The sequence below is a fragment of the Panthera onca genome, chromosome E1 (genome assembly GCF_046562875.1).
Source record: "Panthera onca isolate mPanOnc1 chromosome E1, mPanOnc1 haplotype 2, whole genome shotgun sequence".
Taxonomy (NCBI): domain Eukaryota; kingdom Metazoa; phylum Chordata; class Mammalia; order Carnivora; family Felidae; genus Panthera; species Panthera onca.
The window spans coordinates 12302080-12328650 of record NC_138352.1 but is presented as its reverse complement, the minus strand read 5'-3'; the positions used below and the strand labels follow the sequence as shown (position 1 = coordinate 12328650).

Genomic DNA, 26571 nt, shown 5'->3' with positions numbered 1-26571 from the left:
CTTGGGGAGTTGATAAAACATTCAGCTTCACGGACAGCACCTTGAACATGATGAATCCGTATTCTAAACAAGCTACCTTAGTAATTCATGTGAACAGGGTTTGAGAACCAAGGCTCTGGAAGGCCTTTCAAGCTTATTGTATATTTTTTTTAAAGTAACCTCTACGTCCAACATGGGGCTTGAAGTCATGATCGGGAGATTAAGAGCCACGTGCCCTACCGACTGAGCCAGCCAGGTACCCCAAGTCTATCACATTTTAAAAAATGTTTATTTATTTTGAGAGAGAGAGAGAGAGAGAGAGAGAGAGAATCCCAAGCAGGCTCTGCACTGAGTGTGATGCAGGGCTCAAAATTTGCCCCCAAACCTTGCATCCACAGACCCTAAATCTGCCTCCTAGGATCTCACAGAATTTACCTGTGCCTATTTGTACATGGGAGTTCTTTAAAAATTTGAGGACAATCACCCTGTCCTGCCTGCTTCTTCTTCCCTATGTTGACTTCTTCCACTATGTCAGCCCTGCTGCATGACCAGAGGATTTCCGTCAACGACCTGCTGTCCCCCTGACTGTCTTTAAGCTTGCCAATTTCTTGTGCCTACCATATAGTGCTCAGAACTGGCCATGATACTCCATGTGGGATTTGGCCAGCTCAGAATACACTCTCTTGAACTGGACGCTATTGTTTAAAATTTTGTTTTTAACGTTTATTCGCTCGTGAAAGACAGAGAGAGACAGACACAAGCAGGGGTGGGGCGGAGAGAGAGGGGGACACAGAATCGGAAGCAGGCTCCAGGCTCTGAGCTGGCAGCACAGAGCCCGACGCGGGGCTCGAACTCACAAATTATGAGATCATGACCTGAGCCCAAGTCGGATGCTTAACCGAGCTACATTCAACATTTAATCGTCTTAAATGTGACCCTGGGGGTGCCTGAGTGGCTCAGTTGGTTGAGTGTCTGACTCTTGATTTTGAAACATGAGGCATCTCACGTGTTGTGAGGTTAAAGCCCTGTGAGGTCAGGCTCCACGCGGATAGTGCAGAGCCTGTTTGGGATTCTCTTTCCCTCTCTCTCTGCCGGCCACCCCTGCCCCCTGGATTTCGCGCAAATGCACTCTGTCTCTTTGTCTCAAAATAAATAAACTAAGAAAAAACGTGATTCTGTGGGTTTTGCCCATTAGCATAGATTATTAACTCACATCTTAACTATGAGATGGTAATGACAGGGCCCCTCAGGGGATGGAGACCCCAACTAGGCACTTACTCATTTTACAACTTTGCTTGGGGTCTTTACTCATTCTTTACTCAGTTCAAACAGCCATGAATGAGTGACACTGTGTTCTGCAATCTCCACACTCATGGCACATGCCTCAACGTTTCTGGGTCAACCCTCATTTTATTTTATTTTTAAAAAATGTTTATTTATTTTTGAGACAGAGAGAGACAGAGCATGAACGGGGGAGGGTCAGAGAGAGAGGGAGACACAGAATCTGAAGCGGGCTCCAGGCTCCGAGTTGTCAGCACAGAGCCCGACATGGGGCTCAAACTCACCAACTGTGAGATCATGACCTGAGCTGAAGTCGGACGCTTAACCGACTGAGCCATCCAGGCGCCCCATCATTTTATTTTATTCTAAAATGTTCATTTATTTTGAGAGAGAGAGAGAGAGAGAGAGAGAGAGAGAGAGAGAGAACACAAGTTGGGGAGGGACAGGGAGAGAGGGGGAGAGGAATCTCAAGCAGGCTCCACACTGTCAGTACAGAGTCTGACTCAGGGCTCGATCCCAAAAACTGTGAGGTCATGACTTGAGCTGAAATCAAGAGTCAGACGCTTAACGGACAGAGCCACCCAAGCACCCCTGGACCAACCCTAATTTTAAATATTCTTTCTGGTGCCACAGGTCCTCATGCCAAACTGTGAGTCTAATTTTTGGTTCAGAAAATATGGTCAATATAGTGCTGCCTTTCCACCAAGTGTTTATAGTCTAAGATAATAGGAGGAGACAATTATCCTGCCTGGTTTAAGCTGAGGGAGGCAAGCAGTAAAGAGAACAAGACAGTGGAAAGGTGAGAAGTTACAGCACAAATTTAACATCAAGAACAAACACTAAATAATGTAACTTTGCTTCCATTTCCCCCAAATTTCTGCTTCCTACAATGATTGGTCTACCCAAGTACCTGGATTCCTCCATTGATTTAGCAGTCTTACTTAGTGGATGTTGCGTATTTTGAAGATGTTATTATTTTGCACTCCCTCCTGGAGCATTGGAGCATGTGGTAACACTTCTGTTTTTGAGAAAGACGAAAAAAACGCAGGTTTCTCTGCAGTCAAGAATTAAATTAACGTAAATAAAATCTGACTTCAGATCCTTCTAAGGGATGTGGGTGTGGGGGAGGGGAAACCCACCACCCAGACATTTGAAGAAAGTGGTTTGTGAATTTGGCTCAAAATATGGCAGTAAGAAGGAGTGCGTGACGCTCACGAGACCCGGATGGGAAACAAGAGCGGAGAGTTTGTTGTGTCTCTTTCATCCACGGACTTGCAAAGCATGACACTTGCGGTAACAAAATTGCATTGCCTGAGTACTGTGTCATTATCTGCTCTTCAAGATGGGGACACGTAGACAGGGAATGGCCTCTTCCAACGCGAGCAACTTTCAAGGAGCACCGCTGAGCTTCCTTCCACCCCCACGACGGGGAAAGCCGGCCTGCTACCACGACCCTGCGCGAAAACGGAGAAAATTCTTGGTTGTAAAAAAAATTCCTCGTCATTGGTACCGAAAGTTGAAAAGAGACTTTTAAATTGCACATCGCTCCTGGCCCTACCTACGGTTAATCACTACTGTCTACGGAAGAGGAGCGGCGGCCTGGAGAAGCACCACCCGGTACCCAGCGCCGGGGCGTCAGGGTCCCGCCCTGTCCGGGGTCGACGCGGTGGGGGCGGAGTGTTCGCTCTCCAGGGCACTGCTGTCCTCCCCGGGAGGCTGTTTCGCAGGGAGGTTCGTTCGGCTCGCAGCAGGGAGCTCCCCGGGGGACTGCTGCGTGCAGGGGCAGGCTGGGAGGAGGGCGGCGAGCAGGATGCTCCGGGGCCCGGGTCGGCGCGCCTAAGAGTCTGTGCACGGTGGGGAGGTGTAGGGCGTGTGCACCGCACGGGCGGGACGCGCGCCGGAGCGGCCGCCGGTCGCCGCTGCACAGAGGGCCGGCGCCGCCGGGTGAAAATACCGCGCAAAACCGGGGCCCGGACGCCCCAGGGCGCCGGCGGGGGGAACCGAGCGGCCTCGCAGGGCCGGGCCCGGGCCCGGGCCCCGCCGTCCAGTGCGCTGACACCGAGCCGCAGCGCCCACACATCTCGAAGGTCTCCAGGCACCGCAGGCGGAGCGCGGGCCCCCGAGACCTGCACGCGCCCGGACAGGGGGAGCGCGCGCACCCGCCGGCGCCCCGGCGCGCTCCCCGCGCGGTCTGCGGAACCACAACGCGAGCGGGTATTAAGGGGGAAGGACGGGGCGTGGCCTAGGCGGGATGAGCCAATGGGCCGGGGAGGGGCGCGTGGGGGCGGAGCTCCGGCGCGGAGCGCCGATTGGCCAGTTCGCCCTCCGGTATGCAGATGCGGCGGAGTCACGTGGCAGGGGCCGGGACGACTTCCTGTTGGAGGCCAACGCGGGGCGGGGAAGGGGGCGCGAGCGCCCCGTCTGGCTGGAGCGGGGGGAGGGGGGGTTCTTGTCAGTTAGAGCAACAAGATGGCCGCGGTGGCAGCTCCGCACCTCAGCGCGACGGCCCCGGGAGCCGCAGCCGCCGCCGCCCGCCCCGCCGCCCCGCAGCCCTGAGCGCCGCCCCGGCCGCCCCCGCCGCCCCTGACAGGGCCGTCCCCGCGCCCGCCGCGCTCCTGCCGCCGCCGCCGCGGGCCCGCCCGAGCCGGAGGCGGAGGGAGCGGAGCCGGCCGAGCGCCGAGCGTCGCCGCCGCCACCTCGGATCCCGGGCCGCGCCGGAGCCGCCGTCCCGCTCGCGGGCGCGAGGAGGGCGCGTCGCGGCGTCGCCGGGGCCGGACCTGGACCTGCCGGGACGCGCCGCCGCCGCCGCCCACCCGCCCGCGTCGCCGCCGCCGCCGCCGCCGCCCGCGCCGGGACCTGAGCCCGCGGCGCCGGCGCCGAGCGGGCCCCTGCCGCCCGAGCGCCCCGCAGGCCCCGGGGCGGCCGCCCGGGTCGTCATCGCCGTTGCTGTTGCCGCGGCCGCCGCCGCCGCCAGGCCCGCGCTGCCGGAGCCCCGCCGAGGAACCGCCGCCGCCGCCGCCACCGCCGCCGGGGACGGAGCCCAGGTGAGCGCGGGCCGGGCCTCCGAGCCGCCGCAGCTGGCCGAGCTGGCGGCGTCGCCTTTGTTCGGCCGGGCCCGGAGCGCGAGGGGCCCCGGCGGGTCCCGGGCGGGAAGGGATGCGCGGCGCGGGAGGAGCCGCGGGCGGCGCGGGGCCGGGGCGTGCGTGCGCGCGGGGAGAGAGGTTCGCGGAGCGCCGGGCGCGGGGGAGCCGGCGGGGTCGCGACGGGTGGCGCGGCCGCACGCCAGATGTGTGCGCGTTCCGCTCGCGCGGGTGCTGGAGCCGGGTTCCCCCGGAACGGTCACCCGTGGGATTTTTGCATCTCTGATGGCACGCACGAGCCCGAGGCGTTTTCGGCGGAGGGCCTCCCGCGCCGTTGTTGGGGGGGGGGGGGAAGAGCGAGCCCCGGGCGGGCTTTGGGGGAGGGGGAGGGCTCCCCTCGGCCCTCTGCGGGTCTGGAGTCAGGTGGGCTGCTAGCGGTGCTGCAGACTGCGGAGCAGTGCGCACGAGGAAAAGGAGCCGCGCCACGGCCGCCCTGCTAGCACATCACGTAACCCGAGCGCCTCGGTGCCACCTCCGCTTGAGCGACGCCTCGCTTGCACCTTTGCCTTGTGGATGACACTTAATCGGTTGATTCGTGGCCGTTCAAACGTGCGTGTGCGACTGGACGGGTTCCCTGCGTGTTAGCCGGGCCGAGGAAGCGTCCGCTTGCGGGGTCACACGGGGCTTTGGGAAGCTCCCCGAAGATGCACGATCGGTGCCGCGGGGGGCGGCGGCGGAGGAGCCGCACATCCCGGCTGCACCGTCCGCGTTTGAAGGCACTTGACCGCATCATCGGTTCTGTACAAGATGAATGGAATTGCCGCGAACCTTTGCCTCCCTGTCGGATTAAACCTCCATTTGAGTCGTCTGCTCGGTGATGTCTAGGCATGAACTGCAGATTCGGAACTCAAAATGGTGCTCGGTGCATGTCCAACTTGCGCGCCTGGAAGGAGTTGCGAGTTGGAGGCATCTGGCTGGGTTAATCCATTGTGTGGCCGACGGTCGGATTTTCTCCGGACACCGCGGTGCCGCGGTCGGTGTAGGTGGTCAGTGCGCGGTGATCGCCGTGTAGAGGCGGCTGCGTCCCCGAACGTAATCTGACCCGCAGAAGGCTTGTTGTAGGCAACTTGTTTCCTGCGTTTAGAATCCAGTAACTATGAGGATGCGTTGGAGACCCTGGAAACGTGGCTTGAGTGATCTCCGCGGACGGCGGACGGTTTGAAATATGTAGGGGTGTTGACAGTTCTGTGCATGGATTCCAGACTTCCTTGGGTCCTGGGAGACAGAGTAGAGGAAAAAAACTTAGCCCCGGGCCAGATGAACTTGGTTGGCTGAGGGCACCTTGAAGACATTTGCATTATCCGCCCCCCCCCCCCCCAACCCGAACCATGGAGGTGGTTCGGGTCTTTGAAAGCCTTTCGGTGCAGCCCTCCCAGGATGCTTTGCTGGGGGGGAAATGATGCTAAATGAGGTTTTTAAAATGAGCGGCCCAGTTATGTTACCCACGCTACTTTTATTGTTGGTATTTACAGAAGATAATAATGGTCTAAGTAGCTGCTACTTTATTTACCTACCCTGAAAGTTAGTTTTTTCTGCAGAAACTTTTTGATGTTTGCGTTTCATAAGAATAGAGGTTCTTAGTTAGAATCTGTTCTTCTTTCACACGCTGGGTCATGGGAAATTGATAGCTCAGAAAATGGTAAAAGTATTGGTTAAGTTAACTTTTACTTCTGGTGATGTAGAATAATTTCTTAAAGTTAGCATTTCCTTAAGCAAGAGAGAATGGACCCATGGGTCCCAGGTGTTCTATACATATATATTCAGACTTGATTTTATTACGAGGATCTAGTTTTCAAAGACTGATTCTAAGCCTTACGTGTTTCCTGTCCAAACAGGAGACCTTACGGATGGGCACCTCTGCTTTACTATTAAACTATTAAACTAAATAAGGTGGACACTGAGGCTGTCATAGGCTTAATCCTCACTATTTCATTTTGGGATCTGGCATTTAAATATTTTAGTAGTAACCTGGGGTGCATGTAAATGTTGACTTTAGGTTTTTCTTCTTACAATGTTTACTATTGTTCTTTTTCAAGTGGCTTATGTTTTAACACTTTGACAAAGATTATTTTGTAGCAGGTTTATATTTATACTTAGTCAGCTCAGGAGTTTTGGAACAAATAGTTGCATCAGCGTGCTGATTATGAGGGAAAGTAGGGGTGCACGGTTTCATTGGACCCACGGGGATTAAAACAGAAGTAAGGCATGGGGGAAATCTCCTTTCAAATTACAGTATTTCTCACCACCACCACCACCTTTTGGTTAAACAGCCGGCTCTGCTGAGATAAATTTGTGCTTTTCCAAATGCTGTCATCTGGCTCACTTCCAAAACCAAGCTGGAGGAGGAGGAGGAGGAGGAGGTCAGGGCTGGAGTGGGGCGGCCTTTTTCCTCAGTGAAGAGAGCTTTCAGTTGGAAAGAAATGGAAGATAAGATTCCTGTAGCACTGGCTGCAAATGCAATGTTTGCATTACTGCCCCAGCTTCAAGTGAGGGCCAGGAGGTCTGAGTGTAACCTTATTCTTGTTTGACTCGAGAAAATGATGCTAATCTTAATTTTTTAAAAATAGAGTACTGGTGGAGATTAGTTTATTTATCCATTATTGGATTGGAGTATACGGAATGTCTTGGCATCATGGAACTTTCCTCACAACGTTTTACGGCTTACGGGCCATTTTAAAGACTATTTGTGGGTCTCTAGGGCCTTCCCCAGTAAGCATTAGATCCATGAGATTACATCACACGCGTATGTTTTAGATGACCCTACCACTCAGTCAGGGTTTATTGTGCAGAGGTTGCTGTCTGAGAAGATTTTATAAGGAAGAAAATAGATTGTCAACTCTGAGACCGTTCCCCATATCAGAACAACATATGAGATCGTTAAGATTTGGGGATGCAGCAAACACAGATTATCTAGCCATCGCAACCGAAGCCCCAGGGGCGGGGGTGGGGGAGCATGAGAAACGGAGAGGAGACAAGGGACAGATTGATAGAAGGCCTTGGAACCAGGAGAAGGATGGGTTGAGGGGGCAGGAAGTGGAGCCTGGAGCAGGCAGAGCCTAGAAGGTCTAAGTAGGGGAAAAACCAGGCAACTCTGTTTTGTGTTTGTTTTCTTTGAAATTCTTACGGCTCCTTATTCGTGGTTTTGAGAGAAGTGGGTTTTTACCTTTCGGGCCAGCTTTATTTCAGAGGGTCTCTTGATGTTAAAGATGAGCTGTAAGGAAATCTTTTGAAGGAGCATTGGTGCTGCGATCTGTTTTGTATGATGACTGGGTTATTTGCTTAATTAAGACAGTTGGCATCTTAATTTTGTTTGGAGACGTCATGCATAGATGTAAGCAGAGAGAGCAGAATATCAAATGAGAACTGGCCCCTCCCCCCCTTTTTTTCCAGGTAGATTTTACAGATTTTCTTTAAGCCAGTCTAATCACGGATATCTGAGTTTTTACAGATTAGCTTTAAAATAATCGTGTAGTCAGTCGTGAGGAGAGCATTCTTTGCTCTGCAAAATAATAGACCGTAAGCTTTCTTTAGATAAATTTTTAATGCAGTAATGATGTTCTCAATTATAAACATCCAGCTTATAAACAACTTTTCAAGAATATAATTACTTAAAAGTATAAAGATTACCTGTCAGAAAAAAACTATAACCTTGTGTAGAGATTGCATGTGTGATGTTGAAACCAAGAAATATGTAATCCTTGTCCAGTGAACTTGTTTGAATAACTCGATTAAGATAATCCTGTAAGTTTCCTATTGTGCAAAGCATGCGTTTCAACAGTAACTTGCTTAATGAAAAGTAAAATACGTATTTTTAAATTCTCCAACTGGGATGTGACAGGGTTTTGCATATTAGAAACGTGGTGAAAATTCATACCCTTTGTGCCATTTTTAGAGTTGACTAAAAATGAATTATTTTCTTGGCCACGGATGCTTTCAGAGAATGAAGAAGCTCTTGCAGGGATGGAGAGCTGTTTGTTAAGAATGCGTTCTCCCTCTGTAGCCCTCCAAAGGCTGTAGAGCTGTGCGTGGAGCTAGACAATCTGGGCACCCAGCCATAAAACATCACTGCTGAAGCACAGATAGCTGTTCGCGCCCTCCTGAGCCCTCCTGGCTGCAACCACAGCAGAAGGAATGGCCTTGGCGAAGCAGTGTTCGCTGCTACTTTGCACTCTTAATACTCCGTGTGGCTCTTTGGAGTTTTCGCCGTGCACTGGGACTTTGGTTTTCGAAGATACGGTAATGATTAAGGATGGGCAAGAATAGGCTTCTGAGATCTGTCTCTTCTAGGCCAGTAGATTTACATATTTGCTCTAAGAAGTAGGAGTAGTGGGTTGTCTGTCCCGTGGTCTCCCTTTCTTTATTTGCCTCTTTGTCACAACACTCCTCTCCTGTGGGAAGAACAACCTGCCTGAAGACAGGTAGGGTCACTGCGCCACTGGGTCACAGCACCCAGGGCCCAGAGGGTCATCTGGAATCTGTCCTCCAGAGAGCTAACCAGAGGAATTGGTCTGTCATGGCCCGGTTCCCACTTTGCTTCGTCATAAGCCTTTTTTGGCGCGCGCACACACACACACACACACACACACACACACACACAATTGAAAATTTAAAAAGTTTTTGTGCAAAAATATGACACTGAAAGAGTGTGCAGATATATCAGCTCATCGACATTATAAGGTTACAGCATTTTCTGTGACCAACATGTGTTCATATAAATCCATGTGACCCCCTGTGATCCTCTAAAATACAAACACCTGAACAGCTCTTTTCTTCTTTTTTTTTTTTTTTTTTTTTTTTACGTTTATTTATTTTTGAGACAGAGAGAGACAGAGCATGAACGGGGGAGGGTCAGAGAGAGGGAGACACAGAATCCAAAACAGGCTCCAGGCTCCGAGCTGTCAGCACAGAGCCCGACGCGGGGCTCGAACTCACGGACCGCGAGATCATGACCTGAGCCGAAGTCGGCCGCTTAACCGACTGAGCCACCCAGGCGCCCCTAGCTCTTTTCTTCTTTAAAGACCCTCTCTGTTGCCCTTCTTTGGAGCGTTTGAGAAATTAATACTCTTATGTCTTCATAATGCCCTTCCTGCGAAGGCCTGAACTGCAAACCTGCAGTATCACAGTGTCCAGCCGGATTATTCTCAGCAGGGGGGCGACCCCTATCTGTGGTGGAGCCCCTTGCTGAGGTGCAGACTGGCCAGTGTCAAGGTGCTTTTTGGGGAGTATGTGCTTTGTTGGGTTCGTTTTATGTGTACAGCGTAGCTCATTACGCAACTAAAATCAGTTGCTTGAGTTGAGCCTGGCAAAGGTATTGTTTACTTTCTATTCCCAAAGATAATTTCTTTTTAATTACTCTTTTAATAAGCGGGGAGAATCTAAGTTAAATTAGCAACTGGGAATTAAAGTTAAGATCTGCGAGTGGGAAATGGCAGTGTTGGTACAATTTACCACCTTTCCAACCATTCGTGCTGTGAAAAGATGTTAACGGAGTTGTTCAGAAATTACGGGGGGGGGGGGTGCAGAATTGCTCCTTTGACTGCATTCTGTTTTCTCACACTGTGTACGAAACAAATGCGAAAAAGGAAGGGAAAGAGTGAGTAGGAAGGGAATTTAACAGGCTTTGTTCTTCAGGAGGGTGACATTTTAAATGAGCGGGTTTGGGTGGGGAGACGATGAGGTGAGGGAGGAAGGTGATCGCTGTGTGGAAGGAAGGATGTTTGAGTCTCTGGGGGACAATTGAGAATGAGGGATGGGGGACAGGGGCATGTGCGGGTAACCGGACCTCCACTTCAAATAATCTTCAGGGGCTCCTGGTGGCTTAGTCAGCTAAGCGTCCAGCTCTTGGTTCCGGCTCAGCTCATGATCTTGCGGTTTTGTGAGTTCGAGCCCTGTGTCAGACAGAGCCTGCTTGGCATTCTCTCTCTCGGCCCCTCCCCCACTTGTGCTGTCTCTGTCCCTCTCAAAATAAATAAACTTTAAAAACATAGTAATAATCTTCAGATAGGTGCAACTAGTCTTCGAGCACTTACTGTGTGACATGTACCGAGGACAGGAGCGATCTCTTACTGAATTTTCACAACACAGCATTCCTGGAAAATGGTTGCTTTTATTGTTCCCGATTTACAGACCAGGAAAGGGAGGCCAGAGAAAGATCCTACAGCCTGTAGGAAGTAAAGCCAGAATTTAAACTCAGACGGTCCACTTTAAAGCCCTCACTCGCGGATAAATAACTTTGACCATTGGAATAGCTTTTTAATTGGTCTCTCTTCTGGTCTGTATCCTACCAATCCATCTGCTAATATTAACTGGATGCCTTTTGGGCACTTTGTGTGTGAGATCCATTGCTGCACAGTAAGTTGTAAGGTAGCTCATGTTACTGCGTACGTTTTCTAGATGGGGAAACTAAGGCCCACGGAGGTTGAATGACTTACCCCAAGGCAGAGCCTTAATGATGCGTTCGGTCCTTTGATGCAGGAGTCTGAGCTCTTTGTCACCACCCCCCGCCCCCCACGCTGCCTTCTAAACCCCAAGCCTGGGCACAGCATTTCTTTCTTTATTCCACAAAAACTTCATGTCTTTTCTGAGCGGTGGCCTTGGTAAGGATCAACATCTCCCTGCCCTCCTGGAGTTTGACTAGTGACAGGGGCAGGCACCAAACAAAAAACAAAACAAAACAAAAACGGAAAAACAATTAAATGTTGTGAAACGTCCTTAAGTTAACAAAAACTTCTGGCAGTATATAATTATACATATTCCATATCTGCCCTCTTGAAGATGCACGTGAACATGCTGGGTGCTCCGAGAAGCCCAGCAGAAAAAAATGATTTCCTTTGTTAGCCCAGTTTTCCCCAAATGTATGTGACCGCCAAACACTGTTTTCGCTTCATACTGCCTTTTGCTTCAGTGGAACCCACTTCGGGAACACAGAAATAAATAGAGTGCCCGGTCATTCAGAAGAGGGAGAGGACCCAGGAGTCCCAGTGATGAAGAAGGCAAGACTTCACTGGAAACAGGTCCTGGAAAGTTGATAGAAGTTGGCTGGATGGGGGAAGGTTTTAGCAAGTCCCTAACATAGCAGCTGGAACTCAGTATTTTTACCGAATAAGTGACACTAGGACCTTCTGTAAATGGGAGTTTTGTGTTGGCACGGAGGCTTAGAACTAAGGGGCTGTATGAGTACAAACTCCGTTCTTCGGCTGCTTGGGAACTATCGATGGTTGTTGATGGGCATGACATAGACCAAGTGTTAGATTAGAAACTTCTTTTGAGGCGAAATGTAGCAGATGGTTGGAGGAGAAGTTGGAAGGGTGAAGACCATGGCTCTTGTAGTTGTCTGTGTAGGTGATGCAGGCTTGGACAAGCTTGATGGCAGGGTCATACTGAAAAGGTGCCAGGAAGAATCAGCAGGACAGAACAATACAGAAGGACTGGTGTGGACTGTTGGAAGGAGTAAGTTCTCAGAGGTAAGACATGCTTGCTGCTTTTCCTGGAAGTTGCAGAGAAGCTTTAAATTAAGTAAATAAAGAAGCTAAAGTTAAAATATTTGGTAAAATATATATAATGCATCCTTTTAAAACGCTGATTGGGGAAAGATGACACATAAGATAGCAGCTTTAGGGGAGTTTATTATTTGAGGTTCTGGGGTATAGATTTGACTCACAGCATAAATCCCAGTATAGAATGAGCCATGTAATAATAGGGTTCTGCTGTTAATTAGGGTGAGTACTCTCAACGAAGTCGAATTTTCTTGGTATCATACCCATAAAAATATCTTAACTCAGACTTTAACAGTCCTAGATAGGTCATAAATTTTATGGGAATAGGATATTGACAGAAAGGAGAGACAACAAATCTTCAGTATTTCCAGGAAACAGAAGATCAGATTATGACATAACAGATCAGTTTATAACATAAATAGCAGTGTTAGTAGTTAGGCTGTGTTGAAGTTACTAGAACTTTTTAAAGGTTAGATAAATGTAATAGAATCCTTAAACCAAAGTGATTGGAGATTCTGTACAAAGAATCTCCAAAGTGATTGGAGATTTCTGTACAAAGAAAACAACTAAAACAACAAAATGGGCTTTTTTTTTTTTAACTGTACACCCCGCTCTATCGTGGGGAAGCCTTAAAGCAGACAAGAATCTTATTTATTTACCACAGTCAGGTGATGAGTAAGAACCTTAGCCACAGTCGTACTTTTGTATATATTATGGTTTTGTATTTAATTGACGAGCATGAGTCATTCTTGTTCATTTCAGACTCTAAACCCCAGCACAGCCCTTTACAGATCCATGCTTTACAAAGAAACCTTCATTACCATCATCTCTCTCTGAGATTTTGAGTTACTTGGTAGCAGGGATGATGGCATGTTGATCTTTGTAATGTCTACAGTATTTTGTGGACACTAACACCAGAAGTTTCAGTTTTGTTTCGAGTCGTCTGTTTCTTCAGAGATGTTGCCCCCGCCAGTGAGAGTAGGGAGAGAGAAGAGGCTGAGAAATGCGTACTTTGCCTCTGTGTTTAGTCTTTTTAGGATAGTGACCAACTGACCATATCTTCAGCTAGTCGGCCCAGCCTGTGGGGTGTGTCTGTCGTTGTGGGGAGAGCTTCGGAGGTGAGTCCACCTCCATAGTCGGCCGTGGCTCACTTGCACTGGATTTTCTTTCTTTCTTTTTTTTTTTTTTAATTTTTTTTTAATGTTTATTCATTTTTGAAAGACAGAGAGAGAGACAGAGCACAAGCAGGGGTGGGGCAGAGAGAGGGGGGGACACAGAACCCGAAGCGGGCTCCAGGCTCCGAGCCGTCAGCACAGAGCCCGACGCGGGGCTCAGACTCACGAACCGCGAGATCGTGACCTGAGCCGAAGTCGGACGCTCAGCCGACGGAGCCCCCCCGGGCGCCCCTGCACCGTATGTTCTACTGGCACCCACAGCAGCGGGCTGTTCCCTTTCCCAGGGGCCCTTGGGCTCCTCCAGGAAAAGTACCGCCAACCAAATGATGCTATTTCTTATGGGCATTTGAATTTTAGGAATGATAGATAAATCACAAAATAACTCTGGGTTTACCTTTTACAGATTTAGTAACTATCTTCAGATACTAGCCCATTGTAAAAATGAGTATTTTAAGTAATGGACTCATTCTTGCCAACCCAGAATATGTGGTTAGTATATATTTAACTTATTATTTTATTCTCCATCAGGGGAACTCTGGAAATTAGATCAGATTTTAAAAGGATGTTGTCGAAATTCTTTTTCTTGAAATGAGTTTATGTTGACTCATAACTTAAATACTCCTTTGGCAGAATTATTGAATGTGGTTCTTAGCTTACATACATGCCTGATTTTACTTTCAATGGCAGAATTTTCATTGTGCAGATCCAATGGCCTAGAAAAAATGTCTTTTCTTTTTATTAAAAAAATTCTTTTTTAATGTTTATTTATTTTTGAGAGAGGCAGAGACAGAGCGTGAGCGGTGGAGGGGCAGAGAGAGAGGGAGGCACAGAATCCGAAGCAGGCTCCAGGTTCTGAGCTGCCAGCACAGAGCCCGACGCAGGGCTCGAACTCACGAGCTGTGAGATCATGACCTGAGCCGAAGTCAGACGCTCAACCAACTGAGCCACCCAGGCGCCCCTGTTTTTTTCTTTTCAAAGTCTCAAGTCAGTGGACATCAATTTCAGAATTCAGCCTTTAAGATCACTCAGAAGTTTTTCTTTCGTTTTTCCCATAACCTCACCCCCGACCTTTTCATTTTATTTTTCATTTCTCTTTCCTGAAACTGCACTTTGGAAATGGGGGTAAGGCCTGGTTTGGCGATAGGGTGAAGAGTCCCCTTTTTCCCATTTCAGTGCACTTGTGTTGCTAAGCCTGTTTGCTCCGAAGGTATAAATTCACAGCTGGAGAAAGGATTCCAAACTTCATAATAGCTATGGTGTTTTGAGGGCTTATCACATGCTAAGTATAGAAAGCCTACTATAATCTCATTTATTTTCATCGATAGCTGAAGCCCCGAGGTACCTTGGAGAAGTCGGGTCTGTCTGACTGCAGTAACTGTGCACCTGACCATCCTGTTGCCCACTTCATTCAGATGGGCAGGGTGATTTTCAGTATTTTTAAAGATCTAAGAGATCCTTGGGGCCCCAAATTTGAACTGTGGCATCTGACCTATTTTAATAAAACAGTTTTATTAAGTGTCACATAAATAACCTGTGTCTAACGGGTTTGTAGTTCCAGATAGTGTCATTGTGGGCTCTAAGAGTATACTAAGAGAAAACTGACATTGATGTGTTTATAAGAAATGTTGTTTGTATTTGAAACGCTTGATGATGGATCCTCTTTTCTCTCTGATTTCTAACTCTGGCGTCTACAGTGAAGCTAGGCAAGAAGGGTGTCTGTGAGACAACCACACATCTCATGGATTATTTCTTTTTTCTGCCACAGCAGCAGGTTTTTCTTGAAACATTATTTGAAAATTAACATCACTGGAAATTTTAAGCCTATTTAAAGGGATTCTAGTTTTGAGCCACATTATTAAAAGTGGGAAGACGTTTCTGTAAAACTCTGTGTCACCTTGAAACTAGCATGCTTTAGTTAATGGGAAGCTGGAAGTAAGCTGCCTTTGATATATAAGAGCAGCGTACAAATGGGTGATGACTGTCTTTCTTCTAATTCACCCACTTCCTATTCAATCTCAAATCTCAGTTGGAAAGCAATTTCCCTCACTTGACCCATTTTTCTTCAGTATTCTATCTTTCTTCTGATTCTTCAACAAAAAAAGTTTGCAGGAATGGAGTGTTGTAAACCCTTGAAGACTTATATGGTAACAAGATTCAGACACTTGCTTTGGAATAAGCGTGTTATCTTTTGTTTTGTCATGTGGTTGTCTGGCTGGAGGGATAACAATTTTGCTACTGCTTCTTTCTTTTTCTTTTTTTCTTTTTTTACTTTGCAATGGTTTACTTGCCAAATAGTTGGAAAGGACTGTTGGTTTAAGACAAAGCCCCAGATCAGTACAGCTTTTATTGCATCTTTTAAATATCTCAAGGGGCACCCGGGTGGCTCAGTCAGTTAAGCGTCCGACTCTTGATTTCATCTCAGGCGATCGTAAGGTCGAGCCCTGCGTCAGGCTCTGTGCTGACAGCGTGGGGCTGCTTGGGATTCTCTCTCTCCTTCTCTCTTCCTCTCTTTCTGCCCCTTACCCGCCCGTAGTCTCTCTCTCAAATTTAAAACAAAAAGTTTAGAATAACACAAATAGGTCTGAAAAATCATCTGGCATCCTGCTGTTTCTGTACAACTGGACAGAACTTAGATCTTGGTCATTAGCCTACTGAACTGTTCCTTTTTCAGAAAAATCGATACCATCCAGAAATTTTCTGATACCCTTATTTTGAACTGTCGTGGCTTGCTGAATCAAAGCAGCTGAGTTTGTTACAAGTTCAATGTCATTTCCTTCAAGAATTAACCCATCTTTTGGGGCTTGAGATACTGAACAAGCAACACCTGGCCTCTTCCAGACCCCGTGGATGTATTTTTCATCCAAGAAATTTCAGATTTCCACGAGAGGACCCTTCTCCTGAGTAACAACATTGACGGGGAAGTGAGCCTCCTCCGACCTCATCTCGTAGCAGAAGCCCAGGGTAACACCCTTGACCGTGTTCTGTAGGTGACTGCAGGTAGTACGAGCAGCAGTCGTTTCGTTTCTTTTCTACTTCCCCATCGTTTGTCAGCTCAGAGCCTCTCCTTTTTCTTTCCAAGGAGACTGAGTTCTACATTGATGTGATTGAAGTCCCTCCGAGGCCTTTCACAGTAACAGTGTGTCCCTTCAGAGTGACATTCCTGAGAATGGTCTTCATTCCCGCAGTAGAGCAACAATTTTGCTCCTTTGATTTCACGGTTTTCAGAAGAGACATATGTTAAGTGACTGGTAGAGATACGGACAGAAAAGTAAGTGTGTGAGGTAAAGATCTTGTTTTAGGAACATGGACGATTTAAGGGATGTTATCATTTTAGCAGACATGTATACAGTAAGCCTGACATAGATGTATCCATCCGTATTGTAAAATGTCTATTTATATGGAGATCTAGATCTCTTAATATCATTATCTTCAGCGCCTCCATCAGTCACAGATAACGACGTGTTATTATGTGATAACATTTATTTTACATCTGTGGCTCACAGAGTGCTTGAATTGCCTTGTCCTTGCTAGATCAAATTCGAAATGTCCTAACATCCCTAAGTTAACAACAGTCTCCTTCACGAAACTGTCTCAGACTTCACACATGGAAACTTTCTTTTCTCTATGGACACTCACACCTTTGGTAATTCAGTCCTGTGACTTTATATACCACACATGCCCTGAAGACTCCTCTAAGTTTTATATCACCAGCCTGGACTGCTCCCCAGACTCAGTATTTGCATATCCAATTGTCCATATCCCCACATGACTGTTGCGTGAGAATATCCACCTCACCTGTCCCGGACTGAACTGCTGCTCTTGCCCCTACGTCCACTGCACCTGCGCCCCTCCCATCTCCAACAGCACTTCCCTCCTTATAATTGCTCCGGTAAAAAGTTTTGGAATCCCTTTTGACTCTGCTCTTTGTCTCCATGTGTAGTCCATAAGAAATGAGGCAAGAGATTTCTGAGTAATTGGGTCAAAGAAGAGATCACAAGGGAAAGTCAGAAAGTATTTTGAACTGAATTAAAAATAGAAAACACAACATATTAAAATTCATGAGGTGCAGCCAAACTGTACTAAGAGGGAAATTTATAGCTTTAGATATCTATATTAGAAAAGGAGAAAGATCTCAAATCAAAAATTAAGGTTCCACCTTATGAATCCAGAGAGTGAAAAACAAACTGAAAAAAGCAAAAGGAAGGAAATAAATATTAGAGTAGAAGTCAATGAAGTAGAAACAGAAAAGTAATAGAGAAGATCAACAAAACCAAAAGCTGGTTAATTGAAATGATCCACAGAATTGACAAACCTGTGGCTAGATTGATGAAAACAGAGAAGATATAAATTACTAAAATCAAGAATGAGTATTGATCTTACAGAAATTAAATAGGAACTATGAATAACTTCATACCAACAGATTACATAGCTCAGATGAAATGATAGTGGTAGAAATGGACAAATCACCAAAGCATTCAAAAAGAGTGAAAAATCTGAATGGGCATATAACAAGAAAAGACATTTATTAGTAATTACAAATCTCTCTCTCTCTCTCTCTCTCTCTCTCTCTCTCTTTTAAAGTAAGCTCTATTGGGGCGCCTGGGTGGCACAGTCGGTTAAGCGTCCGACTTCAGCCAGGTCGCGATCTCGCGGTCTGTGAGTTCGAGCCCCGCGTCAGGCTCTGGGCTGATGGCTCGGAGCCTGGAGCCTGTTTCCAATTCTGTGTCTCCCTCTCTCTCTGCCCCTCCCCCGTTCATGCTCTGTCTCTCTCTGTCCCAAAAATAAATAAAAAACGTTGAAAAAAAAATTAAAAAAAAAAAAATAAAGTAAGCTCTATACCCAAGGGGGGCTTGAACTCATGACCCTGAGATCAAGAGTTGTGGGCTCCACTGACAGAGCCAGCCAGGAGCCCCCATAATTATAAATCTTGCCACAAAGAAAAACCCAGGTCATCTTGGGTTCACTGGTGAATTCTAATTCAGAAGTAAAGAACTAATACCAGGATGTCACAAACATTTCCAGAAAATAAAGGAGGAAGAAATGCTTCCTAACTGATTCAGTGGGGCCAGTATTGCCATGGTACCAAAGCCAAAGACATCACAAAAAAATAAAACTGCAGCCCAGTATTTTTCGTGAATGTAAACACAAAAATCTTTAGCCAAATATAAGGAAGCTAAGTCCAGCAAGATATAAAAACGATTATGATCAGGTTCCCCTGGCTGGCTCATTCAGAAGAGCGTGCGACTCTTGATCCTTGGGGTCGTGAGTTTGAGCCCCATGTTGGATATAGAGATTACTGAAAATAAATAAATAAACTTAAAAAGGGGGGGGGGGATTATGACCAAGTGACATTTATTGCAGAACTGCAAGTTTAGGTTAACATCCCAAAATCACTTTATGTAGTACACCATATTGATTAGAATAAAGAATGGAACCACATGACCATCTCAATAGATTCAGAAAAAGCACGACAGAATCCAACACTCCCTCATGATAGAAACTCTCAGCAAATTAGATATGGAAGGGAACTTCTTTTTTTTTAAGATTTTATTTTCCTTAAGTAATCTCTACACCTAATGTGGGGCTCACACTTAGAACCCTGAGATCGAGAGTCAGGGGTTCTGACTGAGCCAGCCAGATGCCCTTAGTAGGGAACTTCTTTAACTTGATAAAGGGCATGTAAGAAAAACATACAGAACACAAGAAGTTAACATCATACTTAAGGGTGTGTAATGAATGCTTTCTTCCTAAAATAGGGAACAAGACATAGAATGTCCATCCTCTTAATGTCTACTCAACGTTGTGCTGGAGATTTTAGCACGTGCAGTCAGTTTATAAAGGAAATAGGGGCACCCGGGTGGCTCAGTTGGTTAAGCATCCGACTTTGGCTTGGGTCATGATCTCACCATTCGTGAGTTCGAGCCCTGCGTCAGGCTCTCCGCTGTCAGGGCAGAGCCCACTTCAGACCTTCTGTTTCCCTCTCTTTTTGCCCCCCTCCCACTCACATGTGCTCTCCCTGTCTCAAAAATAAAATAAAACATTGAAAGGAAAAAAAAAAAAGAAAAGACATCTACATTGGAAAGGAAGCAGTAAAACTGTTCTTATCCACAGATAACATGATTCTGTATGTAGAAAACCCTAAGGAGTCTGTAAAACAACAACAACAACAACAACAACAAACTGAGGGGCTCCTTGCCGGCTCAGTCAGTGGAGCATGCAACTCTTGATTTTGGAGTTGTGAGTTCAAGCCCCACGTTGGGTGAAGAGATTACTTAAAAATACAATCTTAAAAAAAAAGCTGCTAGAACTAGTAAACAAGTTCAGCAAAGTTGTAGGATACAAGATTAATGTACAGAAATCATTTGTATTTCTATATACTAGCAGGAAACAGTTTGAAATCATTTTCTCAATTTCATTCACTATAACATCAAAAAGAAATACCTGAGAATAAATTTAACAAAAAAGTGAAGGATTTTTACACTGCAAATTGCAAATCATTGCTGAGAGAAATGATAGAAGGTCCAAGTCATTGTAGGGATATCCTACATTCATGGGTAGGAAGACATGATGTTGTTAATGTAGCAATTCCCCTTAAATTGACCTATAAATTCAATGGAATCCCTATCAAAATTCCAAAAGGCTTTTCTTGTTTTTTTGTTTTTTTTTTTTTTTTTTTTTGCAGAAATTGACAAGCTGATTCTAAAATTTATATGGAAGTGCAAAAGACTTGGAATAGCCAAAGCCATTTACCAGATAAAAAGTTAAAGAAAGGACTTCAAATTCCCAATTTAAGAATATACCTTCGGGGCGCCTGGGTGGCTCAGTCAGTTGAGCGGCCGACTTCGGCTCAGGTCATAATCTCGCGGTCTGTGAGTTTGAGCCCCGCGTCGGGCTCTGTGCCGACAGCTCAGAACCTGGAGCCTGTTTTGGATTCTGTGTCTCCCTCTCTCTGACCCTCCCCTGTTCATGCTCTGTCTCTCTCTGTCTCAAAAATAAATAAACGTTAAAAAAAAAAAGAATATGCCTTAAAGCTAAAGCAGTTAGGACAGTGTGGTATTGGCACACGGACAGGCATCTTGACTAATGGAGCATAATTGAGTGTTCAGAAATAAACCTTTACATTTATGGTGAACTGATTTTTGACACTGTGCAAGGCATTTTAATGGGGAAAAAAATAGTCATTTCTTTTTTAAGATTTTATTTTTAAGTAATCTCACATCCAACATGGGGCCCGAACCCACAACCTTGAGATCAAGAGTTGCACGCTCCACTGACTGAGCCAGCCAGGTTCCCCAAAACAGTCTTTTCGATACATGTTCTGGGACAGCTGGATATCTGCATATCCACAGATACACCTTTTTTTTTTTTTTTTTTTTTTTTTTTTTTTTTTAAGAAGGTGATTTAGACCTTTGTCTCACATCATACACAAAAATAAACTCAACATGGGGCGCCTGGGTGGCTTGGTCGGTTGAGCGTCCGACTTCGGCTCAGGTCACGATCTCACAGGCCGTGAGTTCGAGCCCCGCGTCGGGCTCTGTGCTGACAGCTCAGAGCCTGGAGCCTGTTTCAGATTCTGTGTCTCCCTCCCTCTGACCCTCCCCCATTCATGCTCTGTCTCTCTCTGTCTCAAAAATAAATAAACGTTAAAAAAAAAAAATTTTAAAAACTCAACATGGATCATAGACTAATGATTTAAAATGCTACAACTGTTAGAAACGTAGCAGAAGACCTTTGTGACCTTTGCTTAGAGTTCATAGATGTAACACCGAAAGCAAGAGCCATCACTTCATCAGAATCTAAAACTTTGTACTTCAAAAGACACCATTAAGAGGCATTAAGAGCATGAAAAGACAGTCCACAGACTGGAAGAAAACATTTGCAAATCATAGAGCTGATAAAGGACTGGTATTCAGAATACATAAAAAGAGCAACTCTCATAAGTCAATAATAAGACAAAGTGCCCCGTTAAAAAACGGACAAAGGATTTCCACAGACATTTCACCAAAGAAGATAACACAGATTGCTAATAAGCACATACAGCGCTCAACATTGTTAATCGTTCAGGAGATGAAAATTAAAACCAAGAGGTGACCACTCTGTACGCACTAGAATGGCTTTGGTTGAAAGGCCAGGTGAGAACACAGATGTGGAGAGATGGGGAACCTCACGCGTTGCTGGTGGGGATCGCTTGGTATAGGTGCTTTGGAAAACAGTTCGGCGGTTTCTTAAGGTACACATAACTCTACCATATGCCCTGGCAGTTCCTCCCTGTGTTTCTCTCTCTGCAGTGCAGACAAGAACGTCTGCTGGCCCAAAAACGCGACCGTGAATGTTACTCAAAAGAGCCAACAGGTGGAAACAATCCCAGACCACCAACTGGTAAATAGAGACTGGAAATGCGGATAGCCGCACAGTGGAATATTATTCAGCAGTAAAAAGAATGAAATTCCGATACACGCTGTAGTGCGGACGAATCTCAAAAACGTCATACCCAGCGAAAATAGCTGTGCTTAATTTATGGGCTGTCGCCACAAAGGGCAAAACTATAGGATCCGAAAGCATGTTCGGAGCTGCCTGGAGCTAAGGGCGAGGCTACAGACTGGATCTTTGTGGGTAATGGAAGTGTTCAGAAACGGGATCATGGTTCTTAAGGCTGCTCAACTCTAAATGTACTGACTCCTTAGAGAAGGAAAAGCTGTCCTTTTATCTGAAGGCTTTGATCCGCATCAAATATGAATGTATTCTGTAGACATTTTTTTTTAAATTTTGTTTTTTTGAGAGACAGAGAGACAGAGCACGAGTGGGGGAGGGGCAGAGAGAGAGGGAAACATAGAATCAGAAGCTACAGGCTCCGAACTGTCATGTCAGCAAAGAGCCTGATGTGCGCTCGAACCCATGAGCTGTGAGATCATGACCTGAGCCGAAGTCGGACGCCTAAACGACTGAGCCGCCCAGGTGCCCTTATTCTTCAGACACTCTTACTGTATTTTTCGTTAAAAATATGAGGATTTTGTGTGTGTGTGTGTGTGTGTGTGTGTGTGTGTGTGTGTGGTTTTGTTTTTTTTTTTTTTTTTGCTTAGTTTTATTCGGAGTTTATATTACTGTTGCTATTTAATGTTCTCTATAGTCAAGGTGATGATGCGTTAGCAACAGCAATATTATTATCAGCATTATATTTTGTGTGCCTGCTGTGTTTTTAGGAATAAGTCTTAATTAATGTAAACTACTTGAAATTCATGGATGTTTGGGGTTTCTAGGGGAGAAAACTGAGATCCAAAGAGGTGGTATGACTTGCCTAAGATCAGACAGTCGTGGGTTCAAACCCAGGTCTTGGAGAAAACTAGTTTTTTTTTTTTATGCCTTTTGGCACAAAAGAGCAAAAGGGAAGACAATTATGAAACAGGTCGGCGAGCAAACATATTGTAAAAATTAATCTTGCCAATAATCAGAGAAAAGCAAATTAAAGAAACCAGATTCGGAGGGAACATATTCAGCTGGCAAGGTGTAACTAGAATCCTCAGGACGATGAGAAGAGAAATTCTTCCACTCCTGTGCTGCTGGTAAGAATGTGGCCGTGAAGATGGTAATCCATGTCAGGGGACTGAAATACATTATTCCCTGTGAGCGTGTCTGTTGAGATTGAGCGGTAGAAGTGGGGGGCGGGGGGAGCAGGGCAAGGAGATGAGACCCCGAGGGACCCCTGGAAAGACGGCAGTGCCAGGAATGGGGGTGCCTCCCTTAGAATTTTGCCTGTCAAGGAGGCTACACACAGCAGTTTTAAAAAATGTTTGTCATTCTTGTGGAGAAGTAGGTGTCTCCTAAATATGATTTGATCAGACCTTTCTTTTTGAGGGCGAAATCTGTTCTTTTGAAAACACGGAAAAGCATTGTGGTTAAGACTTCGTACACCAGTACAGTTACAACACAGAAGTGGAAGCCAGCCTATGGTTGCCGTCTTTTAAGTGCCACGTAAGACACTCAAAAACCACCGCCATCCGCTCTTCTCATTGTAAAAGAAAAGACACTCCCGTGCAAAGAACTACAAAGGACGCCAGCTTCGAGGAGAGTCCTGGAGCGAGTGAATGTAGCTTTATGAAAAGTTTACCTGACGTCATCCTTCTTTTTTCCTTCTGTGGAGTTATCTTGAGTAGCGCGCGCGTGTGTGCGTGACTGAGTGTGACGGGTACACACAGAACAAAATTCATTGAGTGGTACACTTTAAACATGTGCAGGGTATTATTCTCGTCAACTGCTAACCAGCATTTGGGGACCACTGGGGGAAGTGTGGTCTTGGGAATTGTCGACACAATTCTAGGCTAGGTTTCTAGGGATGCTCCTTACAAGCTGAGTAACTTTGGGTTTATTTTTTAATTGCTCTGGGCCTTTGTTTTCTTATCTGGAAGGTGGGAATACTAATGCCTACTACAGGGTTATTATATGTTTTAAATGAGAGAGTGCGTAAATTTGACACCTTGTAGGTACACATTATCTTCTCTGTGTTCAGGCCTGCAAAGTCTGTTCCTCACTAGCACGTGTTTGCATTGTCATTATCTATTTGTGTGTGTGTGTGTGTGTGTGTGTTGCTGTAATTTCAGAGTGATTCCGGTGTAGAGGGTGGCATTATTTTAATCCTGCCACAGACATGGCCATGTAATCGCTTTGGCCTGATTTATAAGGTGTGTGGGGTGGTCAGGGCGCAGGGTGTGTTACTCTAAAAACTCCACATAAGCTGACATAAAATTATCGTGTGAGCAAAGACATGGGATAGAGATCGAATTCGTATTCTTTATAGACTGTTAGGATTTGTTCTTGTGACGATCATATTGTCGGTTTAATTTGCTGGATTTCACACAAAGAAGCCACGGTCAGTGTCCCAGAAATGCTTATAAATTGGTCTCCTGTGGCATTTAATTACCATAATGCGTAAAGCTTTATTCACTAAGATGAGATACCTAAGAAATATACAGTCGCTTAGTCACTTACCTATAAAGCGTGGTTTCCTCCTTCGTTTTAAAGGTATGTTAAAGAGGGAAAATAGAATGTTTAACTTGTTGCTACCTGGCATACAGATTGTATGAATTATTGAATGACAGGTGATTCTGGTTGGTAGCTATCTTATGGGACGTGGACTTTCTACTTTTCATGATGATTGTGTACGTACACAAGTTTTCTTCTATTAGAGTATAAACTCCTTGAAGGCAAGATTCAGGTTTAATTTTTTTCATCTTTTATAAAACTGAGCTTAATATAGAGTATGCCCTCAGTAAATAACTGCTTGGGCGAATGACTAAATCTTCGTATGTGTTAGATTGCTGACTTCTAATGGCACCAGCTCTCTCCCCCCAAGTTCAATGAGATTCCCAGCAATAAGGAAAGTAAGGTGATACAGTTTCACAGTATCTTTCCTACATCCGTGCTCTCCAGCAATGGTACAGCTTCAGGTAATGAAAAGCAACTCCCTGACTCAAAATGGTAGATATTCATGACCTGGTGCAAAACAAAAAGAGAACTCTTTAGGTCAAAAGGAAACGGGAATTGTTGAGTCTTAGCTTTGTGCTAGGACAGGACCTTAACTTTTTAGGTAGTCACAGACCCTTGGAGAATCCAGAAAATCTAAGCAGAACAGGAAAGACATTTTAATTATGAAAGAATTTCTCTCCAGAAAGTTTCTCCTTTTCCGATAATGTCAATAAAAATTAATTCTTTCATATTTTTAATATTTACTGTGTGAATCGTCTAAGAGCTTTATTACCTTTTTTATTTGAAAGAGAGAGAGAGAGACTGCGCACATGTACGAGCAGGGGAGAGGGGCAGAAGGAGAGAGAGAATCTCAAGAAGGTGCCACACTCAGCATGGAGCCCGATCCCCCAACCCTGGGGTCATGACCTGAGCCAAAATCAAGAGTCAGACGCTTAACTGAGCCACCCAGGTGCCCCTAAGAACTTAAAAAGGAGGGAAAGGTGTCCTCTTTATGAAGCTAGCATAATTATGATACCAAATACTTGAAAGTGATAGCAACAAAGCTAACTTAAATTCCTGTTACAGAAATATAGTCTGAGAATCTTAGACAGTTTACCAACAAGTATAATTTGTCAGTATTAATACTGCTTCTTTAAAATCTCTAAAGAAAGTTTGAGATAAATGGAGCAGCATATTAATCAGGAGAATGGTAAGACCAAGTAAGGGTTACCTTGGGGATGCAAGAAATCTAACATTTCACTGCACTAGTAGATCAAGTAAGAAAACTCCCAAGGTGATCCTAATTGCTACCTGAAGAGTTACTGAGTAAAATCCAGTACGTTTTGAGACTTCCGTTTCTGGCTAGGGCAGACGAGTTGTGTCAGACCAGCCCTGCTGCCAAGAACGAAAAGTACTAGGTAGACCAAAGAGCAATGGTTTGAAGGCATTAGAGGCGGCCAGGGCATTGAGGACTGTGAGGGGCCAACATCCCTAGAAGAAGAGAGGTCTGAGGAGGCAGGATAAACATTTGGTGCTATTTGACCCCCAGAGGCATTGCCAACACAGAAGCTGTGACTGAAAAGCTGAACAGAAGACAAGTTGAGACGCTGAGCAGAGTGTTCGGCAGACTTACGAGCATGGGAGGCACAAAAACTGCAGTTCAGGAATGACAGCGGAGGAAGGACCCGGTGAACATCCCAGGCTTTTGGTTGGGACCTCTCCCCGCACCTCAAAAAAAGTTTTAGCGTAGGAATAATGACGAACATAAGGATGATCCTGAAATCCAGTTCTCACAAAAACTAAAACTTAGTTTTTAATGGAAATACATTAAAATGATTTACCTCTACTCTTTTTCTGTTTACTTATTTATTTTGAGAGAGCGTGCACGCACAAGCAGGGGAGGGGCAGAGAGAGGGAGAATCCCAAGCAGGCTCTGCACTGTCAGCACAGAGCCCGATGCGGGGCTCGCTCTCGCCAACCGTGAGATCATTACCTGAGCCGAAATGAAGAGTAGGACGCTTAACTGACTGAGCCCCCCGTGCGCCCCTGTCTCTACTCTTGAGTGCCTGTAGAAGGAAAAGTAAATCCTCTCTGGAGGAAGATTCCATCTTTCAGAACCTCAGGTTAGCTCCACAAATTATCACACACAATAGCAGTCAAAACCCAGGCATATAAAAAGATTGAAAATCAGGAGAAAAGAGAGGCAAAAGGACGCCCACAGAAGATCCAGATATAAGGGTCATCAGCCTTGGACTTTAAAATAACATTGATGAGGAAGAAAAAATAACATTGATGAACATTCTCAGAAAATTAAAAATGGAGAGTTTCAGTAGAAAACTGGAACTATGGCAAATACTGAGTAGAAATTCTAGAATTGAAAAGTACAGCAACAGAAGGGTTTCCTAGCAGATCAGTCACAGTTGAAAAGAGCATTAGTGAACTGGAAGATAGATCCGAAGAAAATATCCATGCTGGAGCACAAAGGTTGAAAGAGGAGAAAAAGAAAAACACAATAGAGACAAACGGGACACTATTAAAAGT

General features: G+C 45.8%; 2 protein-coding genes across 5 annotated transcripts in view; one reads left to right on the top strand and one right to left on the bottom strand.

The window, feature by feature from the left end:
* Nucleotides 1-1657: 1657 nt before the first annotated feature.
* LOC144614223 (uncharacterized) lies at nt 1658-5130 on the bottom strand. The gene is made up of 3 exons (XM_078436955.2): nt 5021-5130; nt 2819-4833; nt 1658-2714 (listed from the first exon to the last, which is right to left on the bottom strand). The coding sequence occupies exons 1-2, from the start codon at nt 5128-5130 to the stop codon at nt 3717-3719; spliced, it is 1227 nt and encodes a 408-aa protein (XP_078293081.2). The 3' UTR covers nt 1658-2714; nt 2819-3716.
* TNRC6C (trinucleotide repeat containing adaptor 6C) overlaps nt 4206-26571 on the top strand; it is a 142858-nt gene continuing 120492 nt past the window's right edge. For all 4 annotated transcript variants that reach the window (XM_078438089.2, XM_078438087.2, XM_078438088.2 and 1 more), the window contains exon 1: nt 4206-4304. The gene's annotated coding sequence lies outside the window, so the exon portion shown is untranslated. The remainder of the gene's footprint in view (nt 4305-26571) is intronic.